The sequence below is a fragment of the Pelecanus crispus genome, chromosome 1 (genome assembly GCF_030463565.1).
Source record: "Pelecanus crispus isolate bPelCri1 chromosome 1, bPelCri1.pri, whole genome shotgun sequence".
NCBI classification, from domain to species: domain Eukaryota; kingdom Metazoa; phylum Chordata; class Aves; order Pelecaniformes; family Pelecanidae; genus Pelecanus; species Pelecanus crispus.
The window spans coordinates 73,661,053-73,688,050 of NC_134643.1; the positions used below are offsets into that span (position 1 = coordinate 73,661,053).

Genomic DNA, 26,998 nt, shown 5'->3' on the forward strand with positions numbered 1-26,998 from the left:
CCCAGAAAAATACAGGGATCATCTGCAGATAATATTCTCTGCCTGACAGTCTCTTCCTCTCAGCACCACAGCAGCAGAAAACCTCTCAGTGTCTGACAGATTTTCCTCACAATGTCTTTGCTTATGAGCTACAGAAGTGTTGATATAATTGATTTACAGTTAATGATTAAGAATAAAAGGACCAAGTGACATGCCAGTGGCCCATCCAGGACATGTGCTAAAGTAGCCTTGTGCACCCAGGTCTTCCAAGTCCTAGGCTAACAACTTGCTCCATGGGCCACCTTTTCTATGCAAGGAAGATAGATGATAATTTCATAGTCACGGGAACATGGAATTAATTTTTTGTAGAAATGTGATAAGCAGATAAAGCACCAGTAGGATTCCACTTTCCAGGTATGGTATAGTAGAGGAGCCTGTCACCACCTGAAATTGTTAGAGGAAGCCCTTCCTGTAATGCAGAGTTGTGGGATGATGTGCCAGGGGACCACACACAGGGACAGGGACAGAAGGCTGGCAAGCCAGGTCTCAGTTCCAAAAAAGGAATTAAGTGCATGCAGTAGAGGCAGAGGATTCAACTGAAGCATTGCAAAATGCTTGGCTTCTCTCTGCATTTCAAACTCCCAGTTTATGTCGTCTTGGATCAGACTAATTTCTGCACTGTCTAGTGTCCTTTCTCCCAACTGTGATCAGCATCACATACTGCAGAAAAATTTATGTAGCATTCCTGACAATAAACACATACGAAATAACTTTATATTTCATAGTAAATATCTGATCCTGTTTTTTATAGATTTTTGTTGTTTGTGTACATATTCTACCCACTTTGAATCTTGTTAAATTGTTGGTCTTGTTGGTACCTTGAGGCAGTTATTTCCACAATATTGTTATTGGTGTTTTTATTTCTCATTTTCAAAACTGCCACTTTTTACTGTGTCCTTTGTTTTTTGTGTCCAAAGAGAAAAACAGTCCTGATCTATATTTTCTATTGCATTCATTATTTTACAAACTGTTAAGCGTGTATTTGTTCTGCATGGAATGATCCAACAATAGGCAATATGCATTGATGGTATTCATATCTTTTTAAAGTTGAAGGTTTTTCATGTGAACTCTTTTCTATCTGATTAGGATTGGTACAGATGGTGCCAGATGCTACCACCCTAGCGAAGATCCACAGGGAATCTGGTCTGATAGGACCATTGAAAGAAAACACAATTAAAAAATGGTTCCGTCATCACCATCCTCTGGAATCAAGTTACCAAGAGGTAACATCATAATGAAGTTTATTATACATTTCATGTTTTACCATGGGAAAAAAGAAACCAACTGGCAGTAAGCAGCAAAAACAAATGACTCGGACGCAAGACAAACAAGTCACATGCATAGAAGCCAGGGAATTGACTTAAATGCCACTCTCTTTCTAAGTATATATTGCTCTGGATCAGGTGCATTGTAATACTTTTTCTATAAAAACGTGTCATAGAGATGTTTTGAAGTTTAGTAGTACAGTGAAGAGAAGCTGAAGTAGAAATTATGTATTGAACTCAAAACCATTTGGTTTTTAGGTCAGCTCTCTAAATACTTTATTTTATATAAACCATGCACATTCTTAGTGGATTTTCTGTATTTGGAAAAGACCGTGTCAATACCCACAGTTTTAGAAAGCTGTTTTATCAAAACTACCTAGTCATATGATACGTAAGATCATGCTTTTCATATCACATTGTGGGATCCCATGTAACGCATCTGATTTTATGAAACGAGACACTATGCATGAGCCAAAAAATTGGAAATTGTGTTTATAGAAGCAGAGGTTTCCCAAGGAACTCCTTCTATTCGTTCTTTATTATTTGAGCATGTTGAGGCCCGCAAAAAACCTTTTAATGTTGGTGTTGCTGGGACAATTTTTAGAATCCTACTCCACACCCACAGTAGATTAGTAGCCGAAATTTTAAATTTAAGGAGAACTTTGAGTTTTTAGCACTCTGAAAATGAAGTGCTTTTATAACAGATTATTAGTAGATGTATAGCATAAATATGTTTGATAAACTTCACTTATTTTGTTATTATTCCATAGGCATTTGTTCATCCACGTTTTCAGTAAGAACACTTGAATTCCTAGTATATCATCTTGATTCAATTAAACAGGCACAACCTGTATAGAATTTTTTTTAAATGTTTGTATGTTTACAGTGTAATGATAGAAGTGCAGCCAAGATTTCATTTGAAAAGTGAGATACTATTAGTTATTGATTGAAAACCTGATTTCTTGCTGCTGCTGCTGTTTGTAAAAAGTACCGTTAATGTAGAATATTCTAAAACCAATATCTACCCATTTTCTTTCAATTTTTTAAACATGTAAATACAGTCAGATCTGATTGCATAGGGCGTGCATAAAATTACTACTCTACATTCACCTTGCACTCGATGGTGAATGAACCTTTATCTTTTACTCCTTAATAACTTTTTACTTATACGATGCTGTTTCTAAGGTGTTCAAAAAACTCATGCAGAATAAGCTTTAATATCCTCATTTTACAGTTGGGTGAACAAAATCACAGAAAGCTTAGGTGTTTTACCCAAGGTCATCGAAGTGAGTAAGTAGTACAGTTAGACATAAAATTCACCAAACTCTTGTGCTGTGGCCTAAGTCTTCCACAGCGCTGTCATCTGTATCAGCCATTGCAGTTGGCACCCTGCATCTACAGGAAAATCCTCAATGCCTAAATAATGATTTACCTTGGCTAATGTAGGTTTTGTCCAAAACCATAGAGATCACAGATTAGGATTGTTTGGGTTTCTGTATAAATGAATCACATTGCGATTGAGATTCATGGGAGATTAAGACTTCTGAATAAGAACTGCATTTTCAGTTCTTAAACCATAGTAGGTAAGATTAAAAACAGACAAAAGCTTTTCTTTATGCTTTGGGATAGAAGAGTGATCATTATTTGAATCAGGAATAACTCTCCCCTGAGAGACGATACTGAATTTGTGTGTTGTGAAAGAGATTGGGTAGATTCTTCTACTAGGAGAAGTTGCAGTTTTTAAATACTTCACACTGAACTTAGCAGAAAACTTGGAATCCATCTGTGAGTGTCTGGTGAGCAGATCATTAGCTTGTATATTTTCCTACGTCTGCCATCAGCATGTTTTTGGTAAAGAGCAATGCCACAGTGTAATATTGTAAAGAGATTAATGAGATAGATCTGAATGAGCCAGTCTACTTACACGAAGCAGACTAACCATGAAAGTACACATCTCCACCATGTAAAAGAGCATCAGAGGAGTAGGTTATATTAAACAAGACTGCTAGACTGGTTTTTGCTTTAATCGCTCTCTTGGGTCTCTCTGCATGACACTAGGTTTGATCCTAGTCTATTCAGATTTGCAGATGGTATGAGCAGAAAACGATTTAGCCTTTCTTTGTTTCAGTTCATTTCTGTAAAATGGGGTTTAATTCTTTGGGCTGGAATATTGTGAGACTTGATTAATTAGGATTTGAGAAAGGCAATTAAGTTCTGGAGAAAAAAGACCCATGTAGGTACAGAACAGTACAGTGGGTGCAAAATAACCTTTCTTTGCAAAGCAAATGGTTAAATTTTGTGGATTTCCAACTAATTTCTAAACAATTGTTTTTACAATATGTATGCAGGCTATTGAACAGAAAATGTCAGCTTCCTGCCAAGAAGCTTGCTTTTCTTAGGTATTTTTCACCTTAGAAGTTTTCCATAGAATTCCAAATATCTGGAAAACACAAGTTGAAAACCTCATGCGTAAAATTGTTCTTGCATTGTAACTTTGAAATGTGTGTATTACTTGTTTGAGTACCATTCCTACAAACACCCATCTGTTAAAATTTTAGCAACATGCATTGCATTTGTAGAACTACAATTTTTAGTTTTCTTGTTAGCATCACAAACAAATATGTCACTGTATATTTCCAGTAAGTGCTCTTGTTTTACTAACTAGGCAATAAGGAATTTCTTTTATTCCTGTGCTGGCTGGTGTGTTGTTACCTTCATTCTGGGAGTCTGTGATCGACATAGTGACAACATAATGCTGACAAATGCTGGACACATGTTCCACATAGATTTTGGAAGATTTTTAGGTCATGCACAGACATTTGGAAGCATAAGAAGGTTAGTATCTATAGTAACGTACACATTAAACTTTAAAGCAGTGTTCTGAAATTTCACAGTCTTATCAACACCCATGGAAAAAATAGAAATGAGATCATGCTTTTTTTCCTGTCTGAATTTTCCAAAACAACATATTTTCATTGTTCACAAAGCCTCTAAAAAATATAGGAATGACTGGAAAAGGAATTAAAATGAGATGTTGGAGATCCCCTTTCAGTATAAAAAAAGAAATCTAAATCCTTGTTTGGTCAGAGATTTGAATGCTGTAGTTCAGTAGTGACCAGAAAGGTAGACTGGCCTATGCTAAAAGAATTCTGATGTCCATTGTTTTTTTCTAACAGAGGAGCATTCCTATAATGGATCCAAAACCATAGATGTATCTAATTGACCACTTTCTTCCCATGTTCAGAGAAGAAACCAAATTTTCCAAATAGACATGGAGAATAATTACATTATGCCTCTGTGGGTAAAATTGCAAACTTTTTCATTATCTTCTGAAGTTTTACATCTAACCACACTGAGCTCAGGGGCTGTTTTGCAAATGTCTGATTTTATCTAAACAAGACTGTGATTGTTCTGTGTTTGTATCTATCTGTGATGTAACTATCCCATGATAAAGATAAATAAAATAGTGTGATCATGTATTCTAGTTCCTAATGTGAACATACTGTGGAGAAATGAATTGGGATGGAATAAGAATGCATAGGATAATGCCAGTATGTACAAAACACAAAGAAGCTGTTAGAGCAGAGTAGAGAATGGATAAATGATCCCTAATACTGACAAGATGAGTGTGTGTGCGGAGGTGTCTTTCCTCCATGTTTCCTAATAACTTCCAGAACAAATCCCAGAATTAAGTTTGAGCTAATTGTTCCTTCCTTTTTTCTTTTTCCTTTTTTTTTTTTTTTTAAGCTGGTCTTTGACTATTCCAGACTGTCTCAGTGTGTTAGACAGAAATAACAGCGTGGCAGTATTGATATAAGGGAAGCTGATGGGGCTAATAAGTACTTCTAAGCCAGGCAGTCAAAAGATTTAGTTGCAGTGCTCAGAATTACCGTCAATCATTCAAGATATGCTCCCTTAATCCTACTTACTTGCTGTGGAAAGAATAAAGCAGAACAGAGTAATAAAAAAAGATACTCATGCACACTCTGAGTCAAGCACTGCATCCTTCATTCCAGACTCCAGCAAACCTCCTTCTGGAGCCTAACAGGAATTTCCTTGAGCAGTAATTTTACATGAGCAAAGAATTATCTAGCTTGAATGACAGGGCGAAGCAAATATGGGGGGGACATAACAACCAAATTTAAACAGAAATCATGTAATAGCAATTATAAAATTAGAGGTTAATTTTAATGTTTTACAACTCAGTCATACTACACCTTCTTATAAAGTCTAAGAAAATTACTTAAAATATAGTCACTTCCGTAAACAGCAGCCATTTTTTCCTGTTTCTCAATGCAGTATATTGCTTTTAAACTATAAAATAAAATAATACATTTTAAGACCTCCATTCATAGAGTGCCCTTGTGGTTCTTTAGTAAAACCAGGACTCACACTTAACAGTAGGTTGTGAACATCCTGGGACAATGCTTGTCTTCCTCATACCTACATGCAACTGAGCAGATACAGTATTGACTATAGTCCTCATGAGCTGTACGTATCTTCATGAAATGTAACACATTATTTGTAACGCAGGAACACAGGGATATCACGTTTCTACATGTCCTGGTTTCGTCTGGGATAGAGTTAATTTTCTTCCTAGTAGCCGGCATAGTGCTGTGTTTTGGATTTAGGAGGAGAATAATGCTGATAACACACTGATGTTTTTAGTTGTTGCTAAGTACTGCTTATGCTAGTCAAGGACTTTTTCAGCTTCCCATGCTCTGCCAGGTGCACAAGAAACTAGGAGGGGGCACAGCCAGAATAGTTGATCCAAACTGACCAAAGGGCTATTCCATACCATATGACGTCATGCTCAGTATATAAACTGGGGGGGGGGGGGGGTTGGCCAGGGAGCAGCGATTGCTGCTCGGGAACTGTCTGGGTATCGGTTGGCAGGTGGTGAGCAATTGCATTGTGCATCACTTGCTTTGTATATTATTATTATTATTATTATCATTATTATATTGTTATTATTACTATTACTGTTTTACTTTACTTCAATTATTAAACTGCTCTTATCTCAACCCAGGAGTGTTTCTCACTCTTACTCCTCCAATTCTCTCCCCCATCCCATCGGGGTAGGGGGAATGAGCAAGCAGCTGCGTGGTACTTAGTTGCTGGTTTGGGGTAAACCACGACACTACATCACATAAATTTCAGGGTGTCTCAAAATTTGAAACCCTCAGTGCCATTTGTATCTACTCCTTCCTACAAGGCAAGTCCTGAAATGGATTTAGCCTCTGGTTTCTTTAACAGCTTGTTGTATTAGATTTTTATTTGAGTACTTATTGGATTTTTATTTGAGTTCTTTGCACCCCCAACAATATCATAAACATAGAATAATATTGATAAAACAGCAGCACAATGCTTTCAAATCTTTAGAATTATTAGTGCTGACCATTAGGTTTTTGTACAGTAGATACTATACACATACTTGTGAAGTTCTGTAGGTGACTTTAAAGAATGAAAAGTATCTGATACAAATCCCTATACATACATCTGGTCTTTGCACACATCACACAAACAAACTTTTTTTTTTTTAAATGGAATCTGTGCAAATGACTGAAGGCTTATAGAAAAGGAGTCCCTTTCAAACGACTCATTCCTCTCAGAATTTAGGAAGATAACTTGCTTGCCACAGCTACCCATTTTCTGTTCTCGGGGAGTGCTTTTTGCCATTAACGAACTCTTATTCCTCACAAAGCTTCATGAGGATAGGTCCTCTCCAGTGTTCTGCATATGGAGCATTCCTTCTGATGTAAGTAAAGTGAAAGGCATACGTGGCAGCTTTGAGAATCGCACGCTGTCATGCATGGGCTGCAGTTCTTTCTGTCAAATCCAATAGCAGTCTTCAGAGAACCCTTTGAAACTGATATGATTCATGCAGTCATGCTCACTTTTGCATTCAGGATTGTATAATATCCCAATAATGGATAAGCTAACTTTTCTAATTCCTGCCCTCATCTTTAAATGATGCCCAATAAATCTGCTCAGTTTTGAGTCCAAGACACAAATTGGTAGCTCAGCTCTTACTGGTTTCAGAGGGAAAAGGAATCAAGAACTTTCTGTCTTTTCCAGTTCCATGTACCTTCACAGTGCACGAAATATGTTAAATAGTGCTAATAACCTGTCTGTACTCGGGTCTAGGAAATAATGTTTCAGAATAGCATAGTAACAGCTTGGCAGAAGAATTATTCCCAAAGTCCCACAGGGAGCTTTCCTACTGAACCATGAGATTTCATTATCTTTTTTTTTTTTTAAATCGTACTGGATGACACATTTTGTTAGTGGTAATATAATACTCCTCCTTTTATTCTCTAATCCAGCTGCCACATTTGACCCTACATTCCCCTAAAGCAGTGAATTCTGCAGGTAGACTTCAAACTGTATGAAGAAACGTTTCTGTCGTGGTTTAGCCCCAGCCAGCAACTAAGTACCACGCAGCCGCTCGCTCACTCCCCCTACCCCGATGGGATGGGGGAGAGAATCGGAGGAGTAAGAGTGAGAAACACTCCTGGGTTGAGATAAGAACAGTTTAATAATTGAAATAAAGTAAAATAGTAATAGTAATAATAACAATATAATAATGATAATAATAATAATAATAATAATGATACACGAAGCAAGTGATGCACAATGCAATTGCTCACCACCCACCGACCGATACCCAGACAGCTCCCGAGCAGCGATCGCTGCTCCCTGGCCACCCCCCCCCAGTTTATATACTGAGCATGACATCATATGGTATGGAACAGCCCTTTGGTCAGTTTGGATCAACTATTCTGGCTGTGCCCCCTCCCAGTTTCTTGTGCGCCTGGCAGAGCATGGGAAGCTGAAAAAGTCCTTGACTAGCATAAGCAGTACTTAGCAACAACTAAAAACATCAGCATGTTATCAACATTCTTCTCCTACTAAATCCAAAACACAGCACTATGCCTGCTGCTAGGAAGAAAATTAACTCTATCCCAGCTGAAACCAGGACATTTTATATATATTTATATATAATTTTATATAACCATCCTATTCTTTATCTACTGAGTATTGTGTGGTAATCATCTTGGACCCACTCCAACTGAAATAGGTGTAATATTATGCAGGTAATCACACAGGACTAGGTCAGTCATCAAATGGTACGGAAGAAGGTGTCTGGCTCATGGTTGTACCTGCCATTTCTTTGCTTTTGTTTTCTTTTCAGTTCTGACCAGTTCCTTTTGAACACTTCTTCTTTGGTGAATTAAGCAATAAGAGATTTATTTAAATCCTGTGCTAACTGAACTAATCCTAACTGCAGCAGTCTCCTCTCCACTACCAGTCACTTCCAGCACTGTCATCTATATTTTTTCAGTCAATGATGTGTAGTCTGAAACCTGATGGCAAGTTATGGAGTAGTCCGGCTCATGGCACACTATATATTCACCTTTTGATAACCTAGGTGTCCATTCTTTTTTTTAAATACCCCAGTCATCCTGATTATTTACAACACTCACTGGCCTTTCTTTTCCCTGATCTGAATCACAGACACCCTCTTGTCTCTTTGCCAAACTAATCGCACATCTTGGCGTGGTTTTCCCAGAATTTAAATCTGCTAAGCTGGTTTTCTTCTACAAAGTTAATTACTAGAGGCATCCTAACTATTCCACTGGGAAATTCCAGTTTTTTGAAGGGAGTTTCAAAAATATGGGAAAATTATGTTTCCCACACTTTCTTCCTATGTCAGTGCTTTCCTATACTGAAAAGCACTTAAGAAAGTCGGAGCATGTAGAAAAGTAGAAGTGCGTCTTTTAAAAGTAACACATTTCATTTTTAGTGTTAATAACCGAAAATGAGTGTTACTGTCTCACTGGAAGTGTTTATTTGAAAAAAATGCATTCTTTTCAGGTATTTCTTTCTAAAACAGAAAAGTTGGCATACAGTCAGGGAAAAATAAGTTGTACCTACATTCTTTGACTACATTGTATCTCCATGTGTTCCATCTTTTTCCTAAAAATAGGAAAAAGTGGGGAAGGAGGAAGATAGCAATTAGAGAATTTCACATTTTACTTTTTTCGCCTTTTTAAAATTTTGTTTAGGGTACTAATCAAAAGAAGACTCTAAGACTTGAAAGTAAAAATTTAAAGTATAATCACTTTTCATCTTCTAAATTTGTGCATGAAAACTGTTGGACTAACCTGTATTACTTGCTGAAAGATTTCATTAGGAATTTTCAGTATGCCTATTTATTAGTTCATTTTCTGCAGTTTAAATTTATTTTTCTGACATGATCAGTCTGGAGTTGTTAGTTTATGTGAACTGGTATCTCGTAATTCTTTGCCACCATCCACTTTCAGCATGTCCTGTATGCCACCCTCCAAAAACCTCTGACAGAAAACCTGGAAAGATACAGTTTCATGAGTTAAACCACCCTAGTAGCCCAAATAATCTTAATAAGTTTATACAGATGTTTAAAGATAGTCATACACGTAAGTCTTTGCATAAAGACCTAGAGGTGAAACGATGTCACCTCCAAGGTGACGAGGCCTAAAGGGGCTTGAATTTATGAGGCAAGAAGTCCATCACTTTTGAAAGTCAGGTGTCTCTGATTTCCCCAAATTAAACACCAAAAGCACAAGTTAAGGCTGAGGACATATGAGCAGCACAAGTTGCAGTTGTGAGTTTCAGATGCATTTCTGTTATCTTTGTCTGCCTTGAAGAGTAGGTGTTTATTGTTGCTGTTTTGATGCTTTCTCTAATTATCGAGCCTGGATAGTAGTTTGCTTTTTACCATTGGTTATTTATTTTCAGTAATAGGCTCTTGTGGAGGACATTCAACTACAGCTTTTTGAAATCAGAGTTAGGTTCATTGTCCACTTTGTATCCTTATTATTATTGATTATTTATATCCTGATTATTTTGGTTATCCTTTTCAAAGTACCCAGACAGGTAAGGGAGGCATTGTTTGTCCCACACGGTGGCTGTACCGATTTGACCCTGTCCAGTTTTGTCTGTCCAAGTGTGGTGGTGTTCTGCTGATTTGAGTTCCCTGGAACCTAGTTCTCATCTGCCACAACTCTCAGTATCCTTCTAGGCTTTTCATTCAGTTCAAGCATGGCATAAACTGCATTCCGATCTTCAGGAACAGGTGCTTTCTTGAAGGAGTTATCATGTATTCTAGTTAACAGTTAGCTGGGCTAGAGAAATTGTTTGATGCCTTCAGAGCCACCAATGGAATTCCCTCTGCTTTGGGAGATTTACTGCACATGAGTTATTTAAGTGACCCCCTATCAACTTCCTGCCTCAGAGATTTCTTCCTGTCCTCTCCCCTTCCCTCCTCTTTCTATTAGTCACCCTGTGATTTTCTGTAGAATATGACTCTAGAGACAGGAAGTTTAACAATAAAACAGAAATGAAAGGGGAAAGAGGCATCATGTTCAGTGTTCATTTTGATTATATGAGTTTATTTGTTATTCTTTTCAAAGTATAACTGTTTACAGAGACACATACTTTCTCTTTCTTGCTCCCATCAGAAACATTGTATTGTATCATCTCTTTCTCCAAAAGCTTTCTATACATACCTTTTTATGTTCGGGGGAGCTGTTCTCACACACAGTCAAGTGTACATTTATATTCAGGGGGAGCTGTTCTCACACACAGTCAAGTATACATCAAGCACTTTTAAATTAATCTCTGTTGCTTGGTCTTGGTATCTTTTTCTGCTTGTTCTGCACACTGCGCCTTTGTCCTTCGTCCTTAACTGGAAAGCCATGCTGATATATGTAATTCATTAATTTCATCCCCTGCCCTGAGGAATTTCTGTGCAATTCAGCTTCTTCATCACTGGTTTATTTCTCTATTTTGCTTGGTGATATACAAAACTCCTGCAACAATCTACTACTGTGTTTTCCAAATAGCCATCTCATACTGAAAATGCCTGTTGGCTGAATATTCAGTAGGTATGGGATATAAGCCCACTTGTTCTGTTTATTTTAAGGCAACTTTTAGACCTGAGTTTTAAAATCTTTTTTTAGGTACTGAGGGTCAGTCAGAACACAAAAAGGAGTTGTCCAACAATCTCTGTTAACAACAGGAATTGCTCCAATCTCCTCATGAATTAACTGTCAAGTGTTCTATCAATAGGGTTAGTAATAAACTCCTAACAAACCTGGAAAATTCAATAGTCCTAGAAAATGGTATAAGGCATCAGGAATGCTGTAGTGAGCACTTTCAAATGCAGGTATTGAACGTGAAGTATATAAAGGATTTAAATCTACCTTAACATTGTTACACAGTCTGGTTGCTGGTGACTTAGTGCAGGCTGCTTTTTATGTGTCTATCTGAATATAGGATCCTAACTCAGCTCAGAAGGTGCCTGAGCTGGACACAGTAGTGCTTTTTAACCAGTCAATATAAGATGCATGTGGTTGCAACAGGACGGTGTTTGAAACTACTGAAGACATGTATGTTCTTAAAGCAGAGTACATCTTCTTTCAGGGAGGATCTTTTTTGGATTCTTTCAAAATATACAAGCAGCTGACTGTACAAAGTGGTTGAAATCCTGTGACATAAGTGAATAAATTCTGTGGACAGACTGCAGAATAACTAGTGATCACAGCAGAAAGTGGGGCGATGCAGCCATAGTGAAAACCATCAAGAGAAGCTTGAACTAACTGCTGCTTTCCCATCACAAGTCTGTTGCCAGATTTCTTGTTACAAGGTCAGGTTCCAGATGAGTCCCTGTAGCAATACACACTGCAAATACTAGGTATACATTAAGAACTGTAACCATGTCTAACCTCAGCTGTAAACGTTTGTGTTAGCTATACTGTCACTTAGCATAGTAATCCCATGGGATCAGGTGTAATCAAACATCCATGATGTACAAACTCACTAACTTCAACTGGCCCACAATGAAAGGGATTTTAGTTAAGCCACATTCCTTTGCACTTTGCACAAGCAAAGGGGCACAAATAAAAAGTTACTATGGCTCAGTTTACAGGGGGAAACCAGATGTTAACAGAATGATGAATCAGAGCCCTTATCTTAGGTGGGGATTATAGCTTGTTTTCTACCATATCCATTAAGCATGATTAAATCTCAATGTAACCAATTCAATTACTGACAGAAACAGATAAATCTTTCAGAATAGGCCAGTCCAATGTGTGAAATACTTCTTTAACTACTGATCAAAATAACTGGTATGTCCAACACAGTGATTTTACTGGAAAGCTAACATTAAGGCTCTGAGAGTGAAAAATAATTATAATAGCAAAGTTGATATACACATAAGAATAACTAACTTAATGAATAAATAAGACCATAATGGTTTAAGAACTGTCTTCAGTTACCTAAGGAATTCAGGAAATTCTTTCTAGTTTGATGTTTCTGCCTCTTAAGACAGATGTTAATATAAAAATAAAATGGGTAAAATTGTAATCAGAAATGAGATTTCAAATTTGTAGTTAGAAAACTTTTTATGCAGTAGATATCTCAAACAGCAGCAGAAATGGCAGAAAAATGGCAGAGTTAAAAACATGCTATCTGGTATAGGTTTGACTTCTGGTCATTTGGTTGAAGAATGTACATCAAAAATATTAGATGTGTGTTTTGACTGTCCAGGCCATGTAGTTTACTTGAGCCAAGGATGCTCAGGGCTTTCAGGAATCTTTCTGTGTAAGTATTAAAGGGATAAGGTCAACACTAAATTCAGACCAGTTTACCCAGGGCTATGTCCAGCTGAATCTTGAAAACCTCCCAGGATAACCTCTCCAGGCAACCTGTTTTAATATTTAATTATCCTCATAGTGAAGGGTTTTTTTTCTTATGGCCAATCAGAACCTCAGCTGTTCCAATTTTCTCTCTTATTCTTGCCTGGATCCATCTGTTTCACAGCCTCCTATAGATACTAGAAAGCTGTCGTTTGGTCTCCTGAAAACCTTCTCATCTCCTGGGTGAATAAGCCCACCTTCCTCAGCCTCTCCTCATAGGCAAGTGCTCTAGCCGCCAAACATCTTGGTAGCCCTCTGCTGAACTCACTCCACTTCAGCAACATCTTTCTTTTTTTGGCCTGATAGGGGCTAACAGGTGCTAAGTAAAGGGCGTCTACTGGCTGCTCTCCCATGAATTCAGCCCAGGATGCTGTTAGCCTTCATCACTTCCAGGGCTCATATTTGGCCCACCACTGGCTCATGCTCAGCTCATTGCCCACCACCTGGGGGGCCTTGTCAGTGAAGACTGAGGCAAAGGCGGCAATGAGTACCTCAGCCTTGTCTGTGCTCCCATGTCACTAAATCACCAATCGGCAGCAGGTCTACATTTTCTTTGTTCATCCTTTTACTAATGATCTATCAGTAGAACTTCTTGTTGCGCTTCATATCCACCACCAGTTTTAACTCTAGTTGAGCTTTGGCTTTCTTAACACCATTTCTGCATGCTCAGGCAGAGTTTCTATATTTCTCCTTTGTAGCCAGTCCTTACTTCCACTTCCTATATATGTCCTTTGCCTTGAAGCTTAGTCATGAGTTCCCTGTTTGGGCAGACTCCATCTGTCTGTTACTGGAAATGAAAACTATTAAAAATACAATTGAGAGTAAATCCCTTGGGATAAGTAAATTCTGGTTTTTTTGGAAAGCTGTTTCGAATTTGCTAATTCACTTTCTTCTATTCCTTTTTATAGCATTGTAATTTCTATTTGGCAATTGAAATTTAGACTTGTTTATTTAGACATGGATGGATATGCATCAGGTCTGGGTGAGTTGAGGAATAAAGTCTCAGAATAAAAGTGTTTACACTTTTCAGAAGCAGATACATATCTGTGGAACTGTTAGCAAGATTTCTTTGCTAAAAGAAATAGAAAACAGAAAAGTTTTCTAAACAAATCTGGACATAGATTTGCAATACAAGCCAGTGAAAATGCAAGTGGTAGCAACTGTCATTGAAGTCAATGTGAAAACTGCTTTGACAGCAGCAAGCAAAGTATTTATATTTTATACAAATGTCAGAACTACTGCTCTGTTACGAGGTCACTTAAAATATTTTTACATCATTTAGATTCTGTGCTTGCTGAAGAGACTGTCATCTCTTATAACAGGTTCGTGACGGGACTGACATCTTTCAATATTTTCGTTAGAAACCACTATGATGAGATAGCGAATATGTTTGTTCATTTTTTAGTAGAGGCCTATTATAAGAGTTTTTGACTGTGATGAAAGTTGGGATTAGCAGTGATAGGTAGTTTTTCAGAAAGGGATCTGAGAGTTATACTACAGACAAGCTGAATATGAGTTGATGACAGAATATTGACTTGGAAAGCATGAAATGTGAAGTAATCCTTTTGCTTCCTGTGACACTGGTAAAACTTCAGCTGGAATATTTTAAACATTTTACTGTTAGAAAGATGTGAGTAAGGAGTCCAGAGAGATTACAAGGAGTCCAGAGAAAAGCAATTAAAATTATCAGACACCTGGAAAACAAGACTTATAAGAAAAAGTTGAAACAATTGTCTACAGAAGGTTGAGGAATGACATAACAACAGTCTGCAAATATATTTGAGGCTGCTGTAAAGAAGACAGGATCTTAATGTTCCCTTAGGAAAGAACAAGGATTAATAGCATGAAAGCACAGCAAGGTTAGATTAGGCATTAAGGAAAAAGCCTCTGTGAGGGGAGATATTGGAACAGAAGTTTGATAGGGAGGTTGGAGAAGAACTTTGTCACTAAAAATCTGTGAGAATAAGGTAAATAATCATCTCGGAAGTGTTTATGGTTGATGTTGTCCTGGTAAGCAGAAAGATGGAGTATCTCTTGTGGTCCCCTTTCCAGGCATGTTTCTTATGACTCTTTATGCGCTTGCTTGAGACAAATTGTATTATGCAGTTGTTCACTGTTTCATGCTTTCATATATGAAAGGAATACACTTGCTCATGCTTTTTTCTGCATCTACAAATATATATGATTACTATGATTAGATATTTTCACTTGGCTTAGAGAAATAAGCACTCATGTTCATTTATTTTGTGTGAGTGTGTTCTTCAATCAGCTTTTGGCTTTTGCTGCAGAGCAAAGGATGTCAGCATTCAAACACTCCCTAAAAGCTTTTCCTATTTTACTGGATACATCTAAATTCCACATAGCCATGCTGAATGCTATCAGTCACTCTTGATTCGGTTGAAATGGTTTTAAAGCAGTCAGGGAATATATGGGGGTGTATGCTGCTGAGCAGCTGATTTTTAAATTGCAAACAGTTCTGTATGGTTTCTCACGCACCGTCTCCTATGTCCGTATGACAACTTGGACTACAACCGTTTTGATATTGTTACAGTGTATGACTTGAAGTTTTCCATAACTACACTATTAGGAAGTTTAGATTGGATCAGAGTAAAGGTCATTTGTTGTTGATTATCTCATATGCTTTTTCTACTTAATACAAAAGGAAGTCAGTGTATTATTCTTAAATGTTCTGTACTGTGAGATTCATAGTAGGAAAAACTAAAACCATTCTTGACCTTACAAGCTTTGTTAATCAGTTTAGATCTAGTTATAACAAATCCTGATGATCTTACTGGTCTTCTTGGAAGGCAGCATATTTCCAGCCTACAGTGAAGTCCCAGTAAAAGTTCCCATCAACCCAGACAAAGTTTGTTTTTGCATGATGATCTCTTCAGTTGCTTGAGGTTTCCTTTCTTTCCTCCCTCTCATGACATATCGTCCAAACATTCTTAATCTCCAGAGGAACTGCAAAACACGTTCCCATGAAAATCTTAAATCTCTAAAAGCAGTACACAAGAAAAAAAGAATAAAAACACTGTAAAACTAGCCTTGCTTGTCACTGAATGACTTGAGTAAACTCTTTTGTCACAGCCATAATAAAGTATAATCTTTAATGTCCAGGACTGCAATCAGACTCTGTCATAAATGGGGGTATTGCCTTTTTGACTGATTTCTATTATAAAACCAAAGGGCTCATTAATCTCATCTAGGGCTTTAGCAGGGGGGAAAAAAAAAAAAAAAAACGAAAAAAAATGAGTGAGCGAGCTGTGATAAGGTAGCTTTAATGATTTGGGGAGGCTTATTGGCTCTATATCTTTGGTCTATCTCAAGCCACAGCAGTTCTCTCAATGAGGCTTTTTTCCTAGAAATGGTGGTACCTGACATGATCATTATGCAGTAGAGGTCATTCAAGAATGCTTCAATTCTGTATTTCTTTAGCACACCATAAAACAAGAAATGGCTTTTGGTCTTCTACAGAAAAACGGTAAAAGGCTTTTACTTAAAAATACTTCAGCATACTTCAGACATTCAGCCCTGTCAACTGGTTTTTCAGAATCCTTCATGTACTTTTCAGTGAGTAAGCGTCTCCTCCCACTGAAACTTTGGGTTTTAATATTATTGTGAGAAATGACTGTGGTATTCCTTCTAGTGGGTCTTGTCTCCTATACTAAGTTGGGTTTATGTGTTTTTTTTAATTTCGATTGCAAAGTGTTTCCTTTATGAGCAGCCGGCTTACTTAGACACATGCAGGAATGGAGCTTCACCATCTGACTGACTGCAGGGCTTACCTTGCGAGAGAGGCTCTGATATCACAAGACCTTGAGCAAAACCAGGGAAAGCAAATTTCTACATTGTATTTTGCAGGTTAACAAGGGAGGACAGGCCTACCACCTTGGAAGACAGTCTTAAATGATACTGAGAAATTTAAGAACCTTGTAAAACTGCTTAAAATCATCTTATAAGTAAAGTTAATTTATAAATAATATAAATACTAAAACATCAGTTATATGTTCAAATGAATCCTTTAGCAACAACAGTAAGAGAATTGGCTACTGTTGCCATTATTACATTATGTGGAAGTTGGCCCACAGCCCAACCCAACAATGTTAAACACCATATTTCTTCCAGTAAAGTAATTTCTGATTGCAGTATCTGTTTTCAGCTCAAGTAGCTTAATGTGGGAGACATGGACTATCTCAGAAAGGGCTATGTTTTCATAGTGTAATTATGTCTCTTGATGCAGGTGGCCATCAGAAATCAAATACAAATTTTGGACATAATACATCATGTGGGACCTTTAGAGAAGTAGTTTTGACTTGGAATATTTTAGCTCAAAAACGTAAATGCAGAAAAGAAACAGATTTGTTTTTTAAACATTCTCAAGATGCTAAAATGCTTTTAAATCAGGATTTAGATTGGATTTCTGTTCACAGATAAATGAAAATATTAACTTCACTCATTTTCTGGCTCTCTCTTTCTAATTGGCTTAAACAAATTGACTCCTGTGACCCTAATTGCATCAATTTATTTAATACTTAATGTCTATTTTAAATACCACTGCTAAACAAAAGATAAGCTAAAAGATGAATGAATGAAGGTTCTGGTAAAATCTTGCTCTGAAATCAGTAATAGGCACAGGTTTGTAATTCTCTGAGAGCTACAGCACAAAACTACACAATAACTATGTAACAGCCATACTGCAACATAACTGTCATACTCTGAATTCATATCTTTCATAATACAGAAAAATGCGAAAGGAAAGAGTGAGGATGGCTATTGTGCACCTTCATCATTCCTAGTACTACGTAGCTGGAATTGAATAACATATTCAAAAAAACATTAATGGCTGGGGCTGCTTTGGGGTGAATGACACCCACAGGAGATCTGTGTTCATAGTTATCTTCAATGCAAAACAGGAAGAATTTCCAGGCATAAGAAAGGGGAGGCCACCTGAACATTTCTTGTGACTAGGACTTCAAGCTGCAGCCTAGAATCTCACAGCAACTTGACTTTCTTTCTACGATAGTAGAAGACAGGCATTTTTATAGGAAAATGAGGAAAACTCCTGGGAAAGCTTCCCTGTCTCATTTATGAATGAATCAGCAAGCAGAGTGGGTTCAGACTCAGCCCATGTTTTAGCAAGAAACAGAGATCCTCAAATTTGTTTCTGCCATCAGGCTTCCCAAGAATATTTAGTTTACTTGAATTCATTTTGTATTAAGGGTTAACATGCTGTGTATACTTCCTTTGAATATAGCCCTCTAATCTGTTTACATGCCTCTGTATACACAGTTGTGATGAGGAAATCACTGCAGTAGTTCTGTCTGTGCAAGGATGCAGTATATCAGGCCTTTCTGAAACTATCAAATGACAGGTTTGTTAGCAGAAGCCCGGCTAATCTGTTTTCTTCTGCAATAGCATGCCATAGTCACAAACCATGCTAGTGGTAAGAAGGCAAGACATGGTGTCAGGTTCTGCACCTCATTTACTCCAGGGTGGATACAGAGTAACTGTACAGAAAACAAGACAATGTATTTAGGTTTATTCTGTTGTAACTTGGGTCAGAAACACCCCTTTAGAATTGTGTATATTTAATGATAGCATCATATATTGTATTTTTTTGTTGGTGGTGGATTGTGGAGTTGTAGGTTTTTTCCTTAAATTCAGTTCTTGCCTACTGGGGAGTTGATATTTCTGTCCCATCCTCTTTGAGAGCAACTTTTATATATTTCAATACCAGGAGAGAACTTGTTTCCAGATTCACTTTCAGGCTGGAGTCAAGAAATTAAAGCAATGAGAGTTTAAAAAGAAAAGTAAAGAAGAGCCAGAAGAAAACATGTAAGCTGCAAACTTGTTCTGTTGTTGGCTTTCTCACTAGGAAGCTCTTGCTGTGAGACCTGTCTCTGCCCCAATTAGTCAGTGACCACCAGGCAGAGCAATAGAGCTGTCCACATTGAGGAAGGGAGAGATGAAATAACGAGGAAGGTAAAAATGGAAAAATAAATGTGAATAATGAGTTACAAATATTTAACTGTCTTGCATGGTTTGCTATTTTTGGTGAAATTTCTCATGTAATTTTTCTGTCTTCAAGGGACCGCGCTCCCTTCATCTTCACGTCAGAGATGGAGTATTTCATCACAGAAGGTGGAAAAAACCCACAGCGTTTTCAAGAGTTTGTGGAGCTTTGTGGTCGAGCTTATAATATAGTCCGGAAACACAGCCAGTTACTCTTGAAACTCCTGGAGATGGTAAGAAGCTTGAGGATGAAACCAAAAATCAATTTCCTCTGGTGTCCTCTTCCCTTTTACCACTTCTCTGCTGCCTCCAGTAGCAGTGTGATTTGAAGAGGTATCAGCTGCACTGCAGGAAATGTTAGTGCTGGCCCTTCCTGTGCAAAAAAACTATCCAGTTTCAGTACTAATTTCTGAGAGAACAAAACCTAAGCTGCTTGATTTTTCCCTTTTTTTTAATGCATTCTTTTTTACAAAATAGCAGAAAGCTGCAAAAGAAGCCGGGTACAAGTTACACTTTCAGGAATTTCACTCAGCCCTTTTTCTAGGTCTTCTTAACAGTCATTTTCCAATCCCGTTCATGGTTACAGCAAGACAAAATAAACTAAATATTTCACAGAGTGGGTGATGTGACAGTACATAGCAGCACTGCAGCTAACAGTGATGCCATTAGAATGTTTTTTGCACATTTCCACTCTCCCTTCTTAGGATAGCAAACACAGGAAAGAAAGAGCACTACCTATTTTAACACATAAAAATCCTTTTGTATAGGATTTTAAGACCTCTCGGAGTTTTTATCCCTTAAGTATTCCTACTGATGCACATGCTGTGGCAGATTCCATAACTGCTTTATGCCTCTGTTTATGTGTGTGAAAGGTTAATGATTTTACCCCCTCACTGGTACAATGAGGATATTAAATTAACTATTATTTGCTAAGTTGCTTGGCTAAGATATTAATCTAAGACTTATACCCAGGGTCCCGTGCAAAACCTAGGTGACTGGTCTGTGCAGGAAAAAATCTACACAACCTTATGAACAGAACCCCTGCTGAGGTTGGGGTACAGCCAAGAAGTTGCTCTGTAAGCACTTCTCTATCATCTCCAACTTCTGCAGTGGGGAGGGGAGACATGGCAAGAATTTGCTCATCTTGTTTCTGTCTTGTCCAGGGATTCTCATGCAGTGGTACATGCATTTCCCAATATGGAGCAGCAAGGATTGCCCCAGATTCTTAACCCTGCTTCTAAGTAGTCAGAAAGGTGCAGCAAAACTTGCATTCCGATCATAAAGCATAATTTTGCACTGAAAGCAGTGCAGAGTGCAGTCGTAGGAGATATTGTCTAAGTTAAAGAGCCTCTGGAAAACTCAGGACCACCTATGTTCCCTCATCCACAGCAGTAATTTCTGTGTTTCTGAACAGGTTGCCTAAAACCTCATGCTGCAAATATAACTACATCTTCTGCCCACCTCCTAGTCCCCAGTGCAGTCCCTTTTTCTGCAATCAGCAGAGATAATGGTGTTCGATTACTCTGGGATAACAGAGAGAGAGTGTTAGGAAAATGTTCCCGGCAGGAGCTCTGAAATAACTAGCTATCTCTGCCTGGATATAGCTTAGGTTTGTCTGTATTCAGGACATGCTGCATCTTCTTTTGCTTCTGCTGATCTTTAAGGAGAAGTAATAGTGCTGAGCTAAAAGTCAGCATACAGATATGTTTTAACATTTGTCGATGGGCTGCAGTTCAGTCAGTTGTGTTGCATTTCATAATTGAAAAATAACTGACAGCATACTCACACCCCATCGATGAGCACTTCATATCAACAGGAAATTAAACAAACAAGACAAGTTTGCGAACACCTTGTTTTTGCCAGTGATGTTTAGAAGGGTGAGTCTGGTTCTGTACTCGAAATGAGGTGTTGGTTGGAAACTGTAATTATCAAAATGTTTTAGTTTCATGGGTCATTTTTAGAAAAGTAAATAGACTGTGGAGAAGTTCCACTTTGAATTAATTTCCGTGCAAAATATCAGATGTTATCATGAAGGGGTGAGATAAACTAACCACTGCCTATTTGTATCAGTGACAGTCTAAGATTTCTCTCACTATCTGAAAATCTGCATCACGAATTTTTCCTTCCCCTCCCACATTCTGTTTTCTGAGACGCTATTTATAAAACGTGGTTAAAAAATCTAAACAATAAGGCTATTTTAAAAAAGCACAGTACTTCACAGGAGTAGGAAACTGGGCTCTGGATGGTCCGTAATTGTTAGTGGTTTCTAGCAAACCGTGAATATGAATGACAATTTAGGGTTTTTGGCCTAGTCTGGGACTTGATGCTTTTTCTTGGAGGTGAGCAGCATGTTTCCAGAGCTGTACTGACATTTGCTACTGGGAGTAAGAAATAATCTATGAAGTTTCCATCACTTTCAAAAGCAGAAACATCTGTGGGAGACCCAAGAGTCTGCTGGCAGAGTTCAACTGCATGCAAATGCCTGTAGTTCATCAGCTTTGCTCTCATTAAAGAATTCATGTGAACTATTATAAAGAGGGTGATTGCAGGACACAAACACCTTTTGATTAGTTTAAAAAATGCAAAATCCGTTGCTGCTATAGATTTTTCAGGTAGAAAATTATTAAAAGGGGCTTAGAGCTGGCACTAGACAGCAAGTAATTGATCCGCTTGCCTCTGTTGTGACAAGAAACAGGTCAACCTAGTAATATAAAACAGGAGACAGTACCTAGACAGAGCAGATCTAAGACTCAAGAGTCCCATGTCCCCATACAACTCATTTCACCCTTCTACAACTCAGAAACACCATTTGGGAAAAGAGGATCAGGAAGCACCCCCGTTTTGGAGGTCTAATGCCTGGAAAGTATATGCCAGGACTATTCATTTTTCATGGGATGGCAGGCTGAGCGTCACACACCAGGTCTGAATCTAGGCCCAAGGAGAGCATAGGCAGCTCCACTCAGTGAGTCAGAAGGGCTGGGATAACCAAGTGTGGTAGGTCAAGACGTGTGGCCAAACGAGGGAAGCAATGCAGGCACTTAAACTTAGGCATCTAGTAACATTTGAGTTGCCCTAGGTGACCTGTAGTTGTTTTCTGAACAGTTGTTCCATGTCTTGTCTAATTAGCATGTAGTATCACTAGCCACAGTTTTCAGGAGCCTCCTCCATCAGGGGACGGGAAACATATGAAGCATCTGAAAGATACGCTATATGGAGCAAAAGAGATGAAGCACCGTAATAAGCTTCTAAGACCCCCTTGCAGCCAGCAAAGCACTGTGTAGGTACTGCCCAGCTAAAGACATTTTTTTGCTTCAGCAAATGGCTTTCCACCTTCAGCAACGCAGAGAACCTGAAAAGAATCCTGGTTTTCAGTTGCACTACAGATCATTCAGATTATGTTCATGTCTGGCATTGTTCCCTTTTCTAATGCAGGGCAAGAAGCTTAATTTGCCTATGCAGCAACTCTTTTTTCTTTTTAAAGGGGACAGGAGTTGTTACCATCTTTTAGAAATGGGATGAAGGCATATAGATAAATAGCATTGTATGTCCTTAAGTGCTGAATATTGTTATTGTCCCTGCTCTCAACTCACTTAAATTCACCTCATTGAGCTTTCTCATTTTCTCTGCTCCTTGCTAGCCAGAACTCTGTGAGACAGCAATCTAACTGTCCAGTGGTAGTATAGATTGGGTCAGATACTCAGCAAGATTTTCCTCATAATGCCAAAAAGAAAATATAAAAAATACTGAAACTTGACTTTAAAATATGAAGAAGGTTTGAAGGAGTGAGGAAAATACCCCTCCATCTCTTTTCCCCTTACTCTATTCATCTCAACCAAATCTGAAAATAAAAGCAGTGCTTCCTTTCTTCTTTGCTGTTACCCGCAAAACTCAGTGGGTCTTTCTGTCTGAGCTAGACATAAATATCAATGAAGAATGCACAACAGTGACTGCAAATTCAGATACATTTCCTTCCGAGCAATGTGAAGGAGTGATTTTTTTTTCTCCATTACACACAAAGCATTGCTCTCAACTTACTGTGGTTGTTGAGAAAAATCAGTAGGTTTTGAAGTGAGTCAATTATTTTTGTTGTTGGCATTTTGAAATGCCTGGAGAGAGCTGTATGGGCAATTGGATACACTCAGTTGTCTACCCTACTCCTTGTGTTACTTTGCAAGGGGAATATTTGCATTATTTGTCTTTTGAACCTAACTGGACAACTAACTAGAACAGATTTGTCCCACATCCATGAAGAATGGTACACTTCTACAGAGGGCAGTTCTCTGTGCCCAAGTCAGGGCTCCTGCTTTGAATGGACATGTAGAGGAACCTTCCTCCTCCATTGACTGTAAAGGGAGTGAATCTATGATCCCTTTGCAGGAGGGGTCCTGAGCAGCGATGGTGGAATCAGTAGTTACAAATGAGGAGGTGATATTGTGCTAAATTGGATTAGGACTAGGATGACAGTGTGAGCATAACAGAAATGTGGTTAACTGTTGCTCAGGTGGCTGAATTTGGTCGCTTTCCCTTTATCACCATTAGAAGGCTATGAAGGAAGCTTAGCAATGCACACATTGAGATTAGGATATCTGAAGACAAAATAAATAATTAAAATGGATCAATGATTTTGACCCATGCCTCTTTCCAGCACCTCAGTGTGAAGGTTTACAATGCAATATATTTACTTTAGTGTTCCAGGCATTGCTGTAGCATCAGAACCACTTTTCAGATCAGCAAAACTTCGTGTTTTACAAGAAGTCCTTTCAGTGTAAAACCTTTCTTTTCCCGGTTAGCCTTATTTCATTTAAATTCCTTTTTAATAGTTAGTGGACTAATGATGTTTCTTTACTTTAAGATGCTGCATGCAGGATTGCCCGAGCTAAACAGCATTCAGGATCTGAAGTATGTGTATGATAACCTCCGTCCTCAGGACTCAGACCTCCAGGCTACAAGCTACTTTACAAGGTAAAACCAGAATATAATCCAGTAATCCAGAAACCTTCTGTCCTTCAGGCATGAAGCAAAGCTGTCAAATTAAAAAAAAAAAAAAAAAGCCATTTTTCTGTTTTGTTGAGGTTGTAATCAATGAAATTACACAAAAGGATAATTGGTCTTCACGTGTTTACTTTAAAAAAGTCCATTCCTTATGCACATTATAACCAATCGTCTCAAATTTCTGGCAGAAACAGTTGTGCAATTGTGGTACACTTGTAACAAGTCACTTTTTCAGTGCCTAGAGATTTCTTCAGCTTTCATGGTGAAACCATCCTGGTTTATTTCTAGTCAGCTTTCCTCTCTGCTTTTAAATGCAGCAGCTGCATGCAACAGGATTTGGACTGCATAAAAAGGTTCAACTTGTTAATGGACTGAGTGAGGACCTGGAATTCCTGCAGTTTATTCCCTTTTCTTGTTCTTTTGACCTTCTGTGTTGCTTCAGGCAAGTTACTTCCCCTCTGTTAGCCATAGTTTCTCCATTTGCAAAATGGTACTGATCCTTCCTGTTAAGCACTTCACAGATCCATCACAGAAAAGCATTGTGTGTGAATATATGTATGTTTAAAGCTTGATTTGTGTTAGGATAATGAAACCTTTCACTTGTTTGTGATAATAACTGAGGATTATTGATGAGAAGCTGCAGATGACCGGTACAAAATCACTTCAAAGCTTTCAGTCCTGATCTTTCAGGCATAATGCAGAGTCATTACGTATAATTCCAGCTGTTTATGTGATGATGCTGTAGATGGAGCCAGTGGAGACTGACTGGATTTGGAAACTCACTTTCCCATTCTAGGCACAGTATGAGAAAATCTGTCCCTGTCAGACCCTGTCCTTTGCAGCACCATCATTTTCCAAGGACAGTCTTAGAATGCACACACCCTGGACACCACGTACGCATGCAAAGCAAGCCAGACTCTTCTGACCTCTTCCTCTGGCCCAAGTGCAGAGCACATATCCAGGTCACAGCACTAGACTCTCTAGTGAAGGGCTCCTTTCAAACTCAGAGCCCTAAAGGACACTCCCGTCACGCAGCACTGTGCAGACTGCCTTGAGGCAAGAGCAATGCCCCTACCCTTCAGTACAGCCAGAGGGCACGTTGCAATGAATAAATGAGATGAAAGCTTGCACTGGAGTAGCTGAGCCAGTCTCACTACTATTAGAGAGGCCCATATGAAGATTTTGGGCCATTTGAATTGTGTTGTTTATATGTCTCCTTTTCATGTATTAGAATCGGAAACTGAGGCTGCAGGTTCAGAGAAGGCTGGAACAGAGACCCAGAGAGTTTAAGGAAGACCTTTCTTTGAAGAGAAAGAGGGGAACCTCTCGGACAAAACTATTGTTCCATCACTGTACACACAACGGAGCACTGAGTTCCTTTGCTTTAACACTTGTTGTTTCATATGCTTTCCCTCTTTCACCTTAACAAAATTGTTTTATTTTAAAATTTAATTACAGCTTCACATTTAGAGTGTCCTCCTACCATATCCTTCCCTTTAAAATTTCACATATTCCCAAATTACAGACTTACATTTCCACTTCAAATAGGAAACATGCAGTTTCTAATTAAAATGTAAAAGTCTTGATTCCCTCAAATACTTCGGGTTGTTGTGGCTGTCCCTCAGGGGTAAAAAAACCCAATTAATTTCATTAGTGAATAAAGGCTAAGATATACGTAACAAATAGGGAAATGTGAATCTTCAGAGTGAAAATTGCATTAGTGTCCTACAAAGCTCAGAGCTAGTGCCCAGTGCTCTTCTGGACATGGAAAGGATCAGTATGCTTTTCAGTTGGGTAGGACTAAGGTTATGGTTAGGGTTAATGTTGCTGCAGCCTGGTTGAGGTGGAAGATGAAGGATGAGGGCTGGGTTCAGGACAGAGCTGTAGCTCCGCACTCTTTCTTGGAGTTGTTCAATGTGGTTGTGGTGTTTTGAGGATTAGGGTGAAGGAAGTGAGGGACTTCAGAGTGGGAATTCAGCTGCAATTTTAGCCAAAGTGTATGGAATAACAGTTGGCATTAGGAAAGAGATGTGGCTCAACGCTGTTTTGGAAGTGGGAAGAGTTGGTGTGCTTTGTTGCCTGGTAGAGGTTCGTATTAGCATTAGGATATCCTGTTCAGCCCAGAGAGACTATAGATAGGTCTCAGAGGCCAGTATGTCCTTCTTCCCATTAGATCTCCTGTTAGGGTTGATGCTAAAGTAATGAAGGCCTTCACAGTGGAAATACCACTCAAGTCCTGCTTACCAACAAAACTGTCATCATGGTGCACATCTGGACAGTGCTGTGGGCTCTGTTCTTATCTGAAACTGTATTTTCTGCTAAAATGTTTTTAGTGAACTCCAGATCTGTTGTTCCAATTTCATTTGAAATGCTGAAGTGTAGATTTGTTATTGTCCATAGAGGCCATTACATCACGTAGAAAAGTCAGATATTGTTAGGGTGCATATTTTGTTCTTTACTTTACCTTTAGGGTATGTTTGTATTATTTATGTTCATTTGCAAGAAGAAAGTCTCTTGGCATTATTGATACTTTTTTTTTTCTTTATTCTAATTTCTGTTGATGTTTGAACATAATTTGTGTTAATTCAACACATGTATTAACTAGCATTTCTACATGTCTAAACATGGGCAGAACATCAGGTTTCATGTCTAGCAGTATTTGAACTTCTGAAAAGTGTATCCAGGCACTTTTCAAAATAAAGACTTTGGGATGGCCTGATACCCAGATCCATGCAGAACTTAGCCCTCTGCATAAGCATCTTCTGACCTGTCCCCAGGAATGTTAATATATTGAGGTTTTTGTGAGCTTTGCGTTACCTATGTTGTCTTTATTCCTGTCCTTCAGAAAAATTTTTCCCTACCTCCTTGTCATACAAAAAGTACAAGTGGGAAAAAATCCAGTCACCCGCTTCTCATGGTCACTGTAGCTTATTCCTGTATCTATTT

General features: G+C 38.4%; 1 protein-coding gene across 2 annotated transcripts in view; it reads left to right on the forward strand.

Moving 5' to 3' along the window:
• PIK3C2G (phosphatidylinositol-4-phosphate 3-kinase catalytic subunit type 2 gamma) overlaps positions 1–26,998 on the forward strand; it is a 205,328-nt gene that overhangs the window by 128,355 nt on the left and 49,975 nt on the right. For both annotated transcript variants that reach the window (XM_075721540.1, XM_075721547.1), the window contains 4 exons: positions 1,126–1,262; positions 3,970–4,139; positions 19,137–19,293; positions 23,913–24,022. In XM_075721540.1, the coding sequence (XP_075577655.1) occupies positions 1,126–1,262; positions 3,970–4,139; positions 19,137–19,293; positions 23,913–24,022 (574 nt within the window). The remainder of the gene's footprint in view (positions 1–1,125; positions 1,263–3,969; positions 4,140–19,136; positions 19,294–23,912; positions 24,023–26,998) is intronic.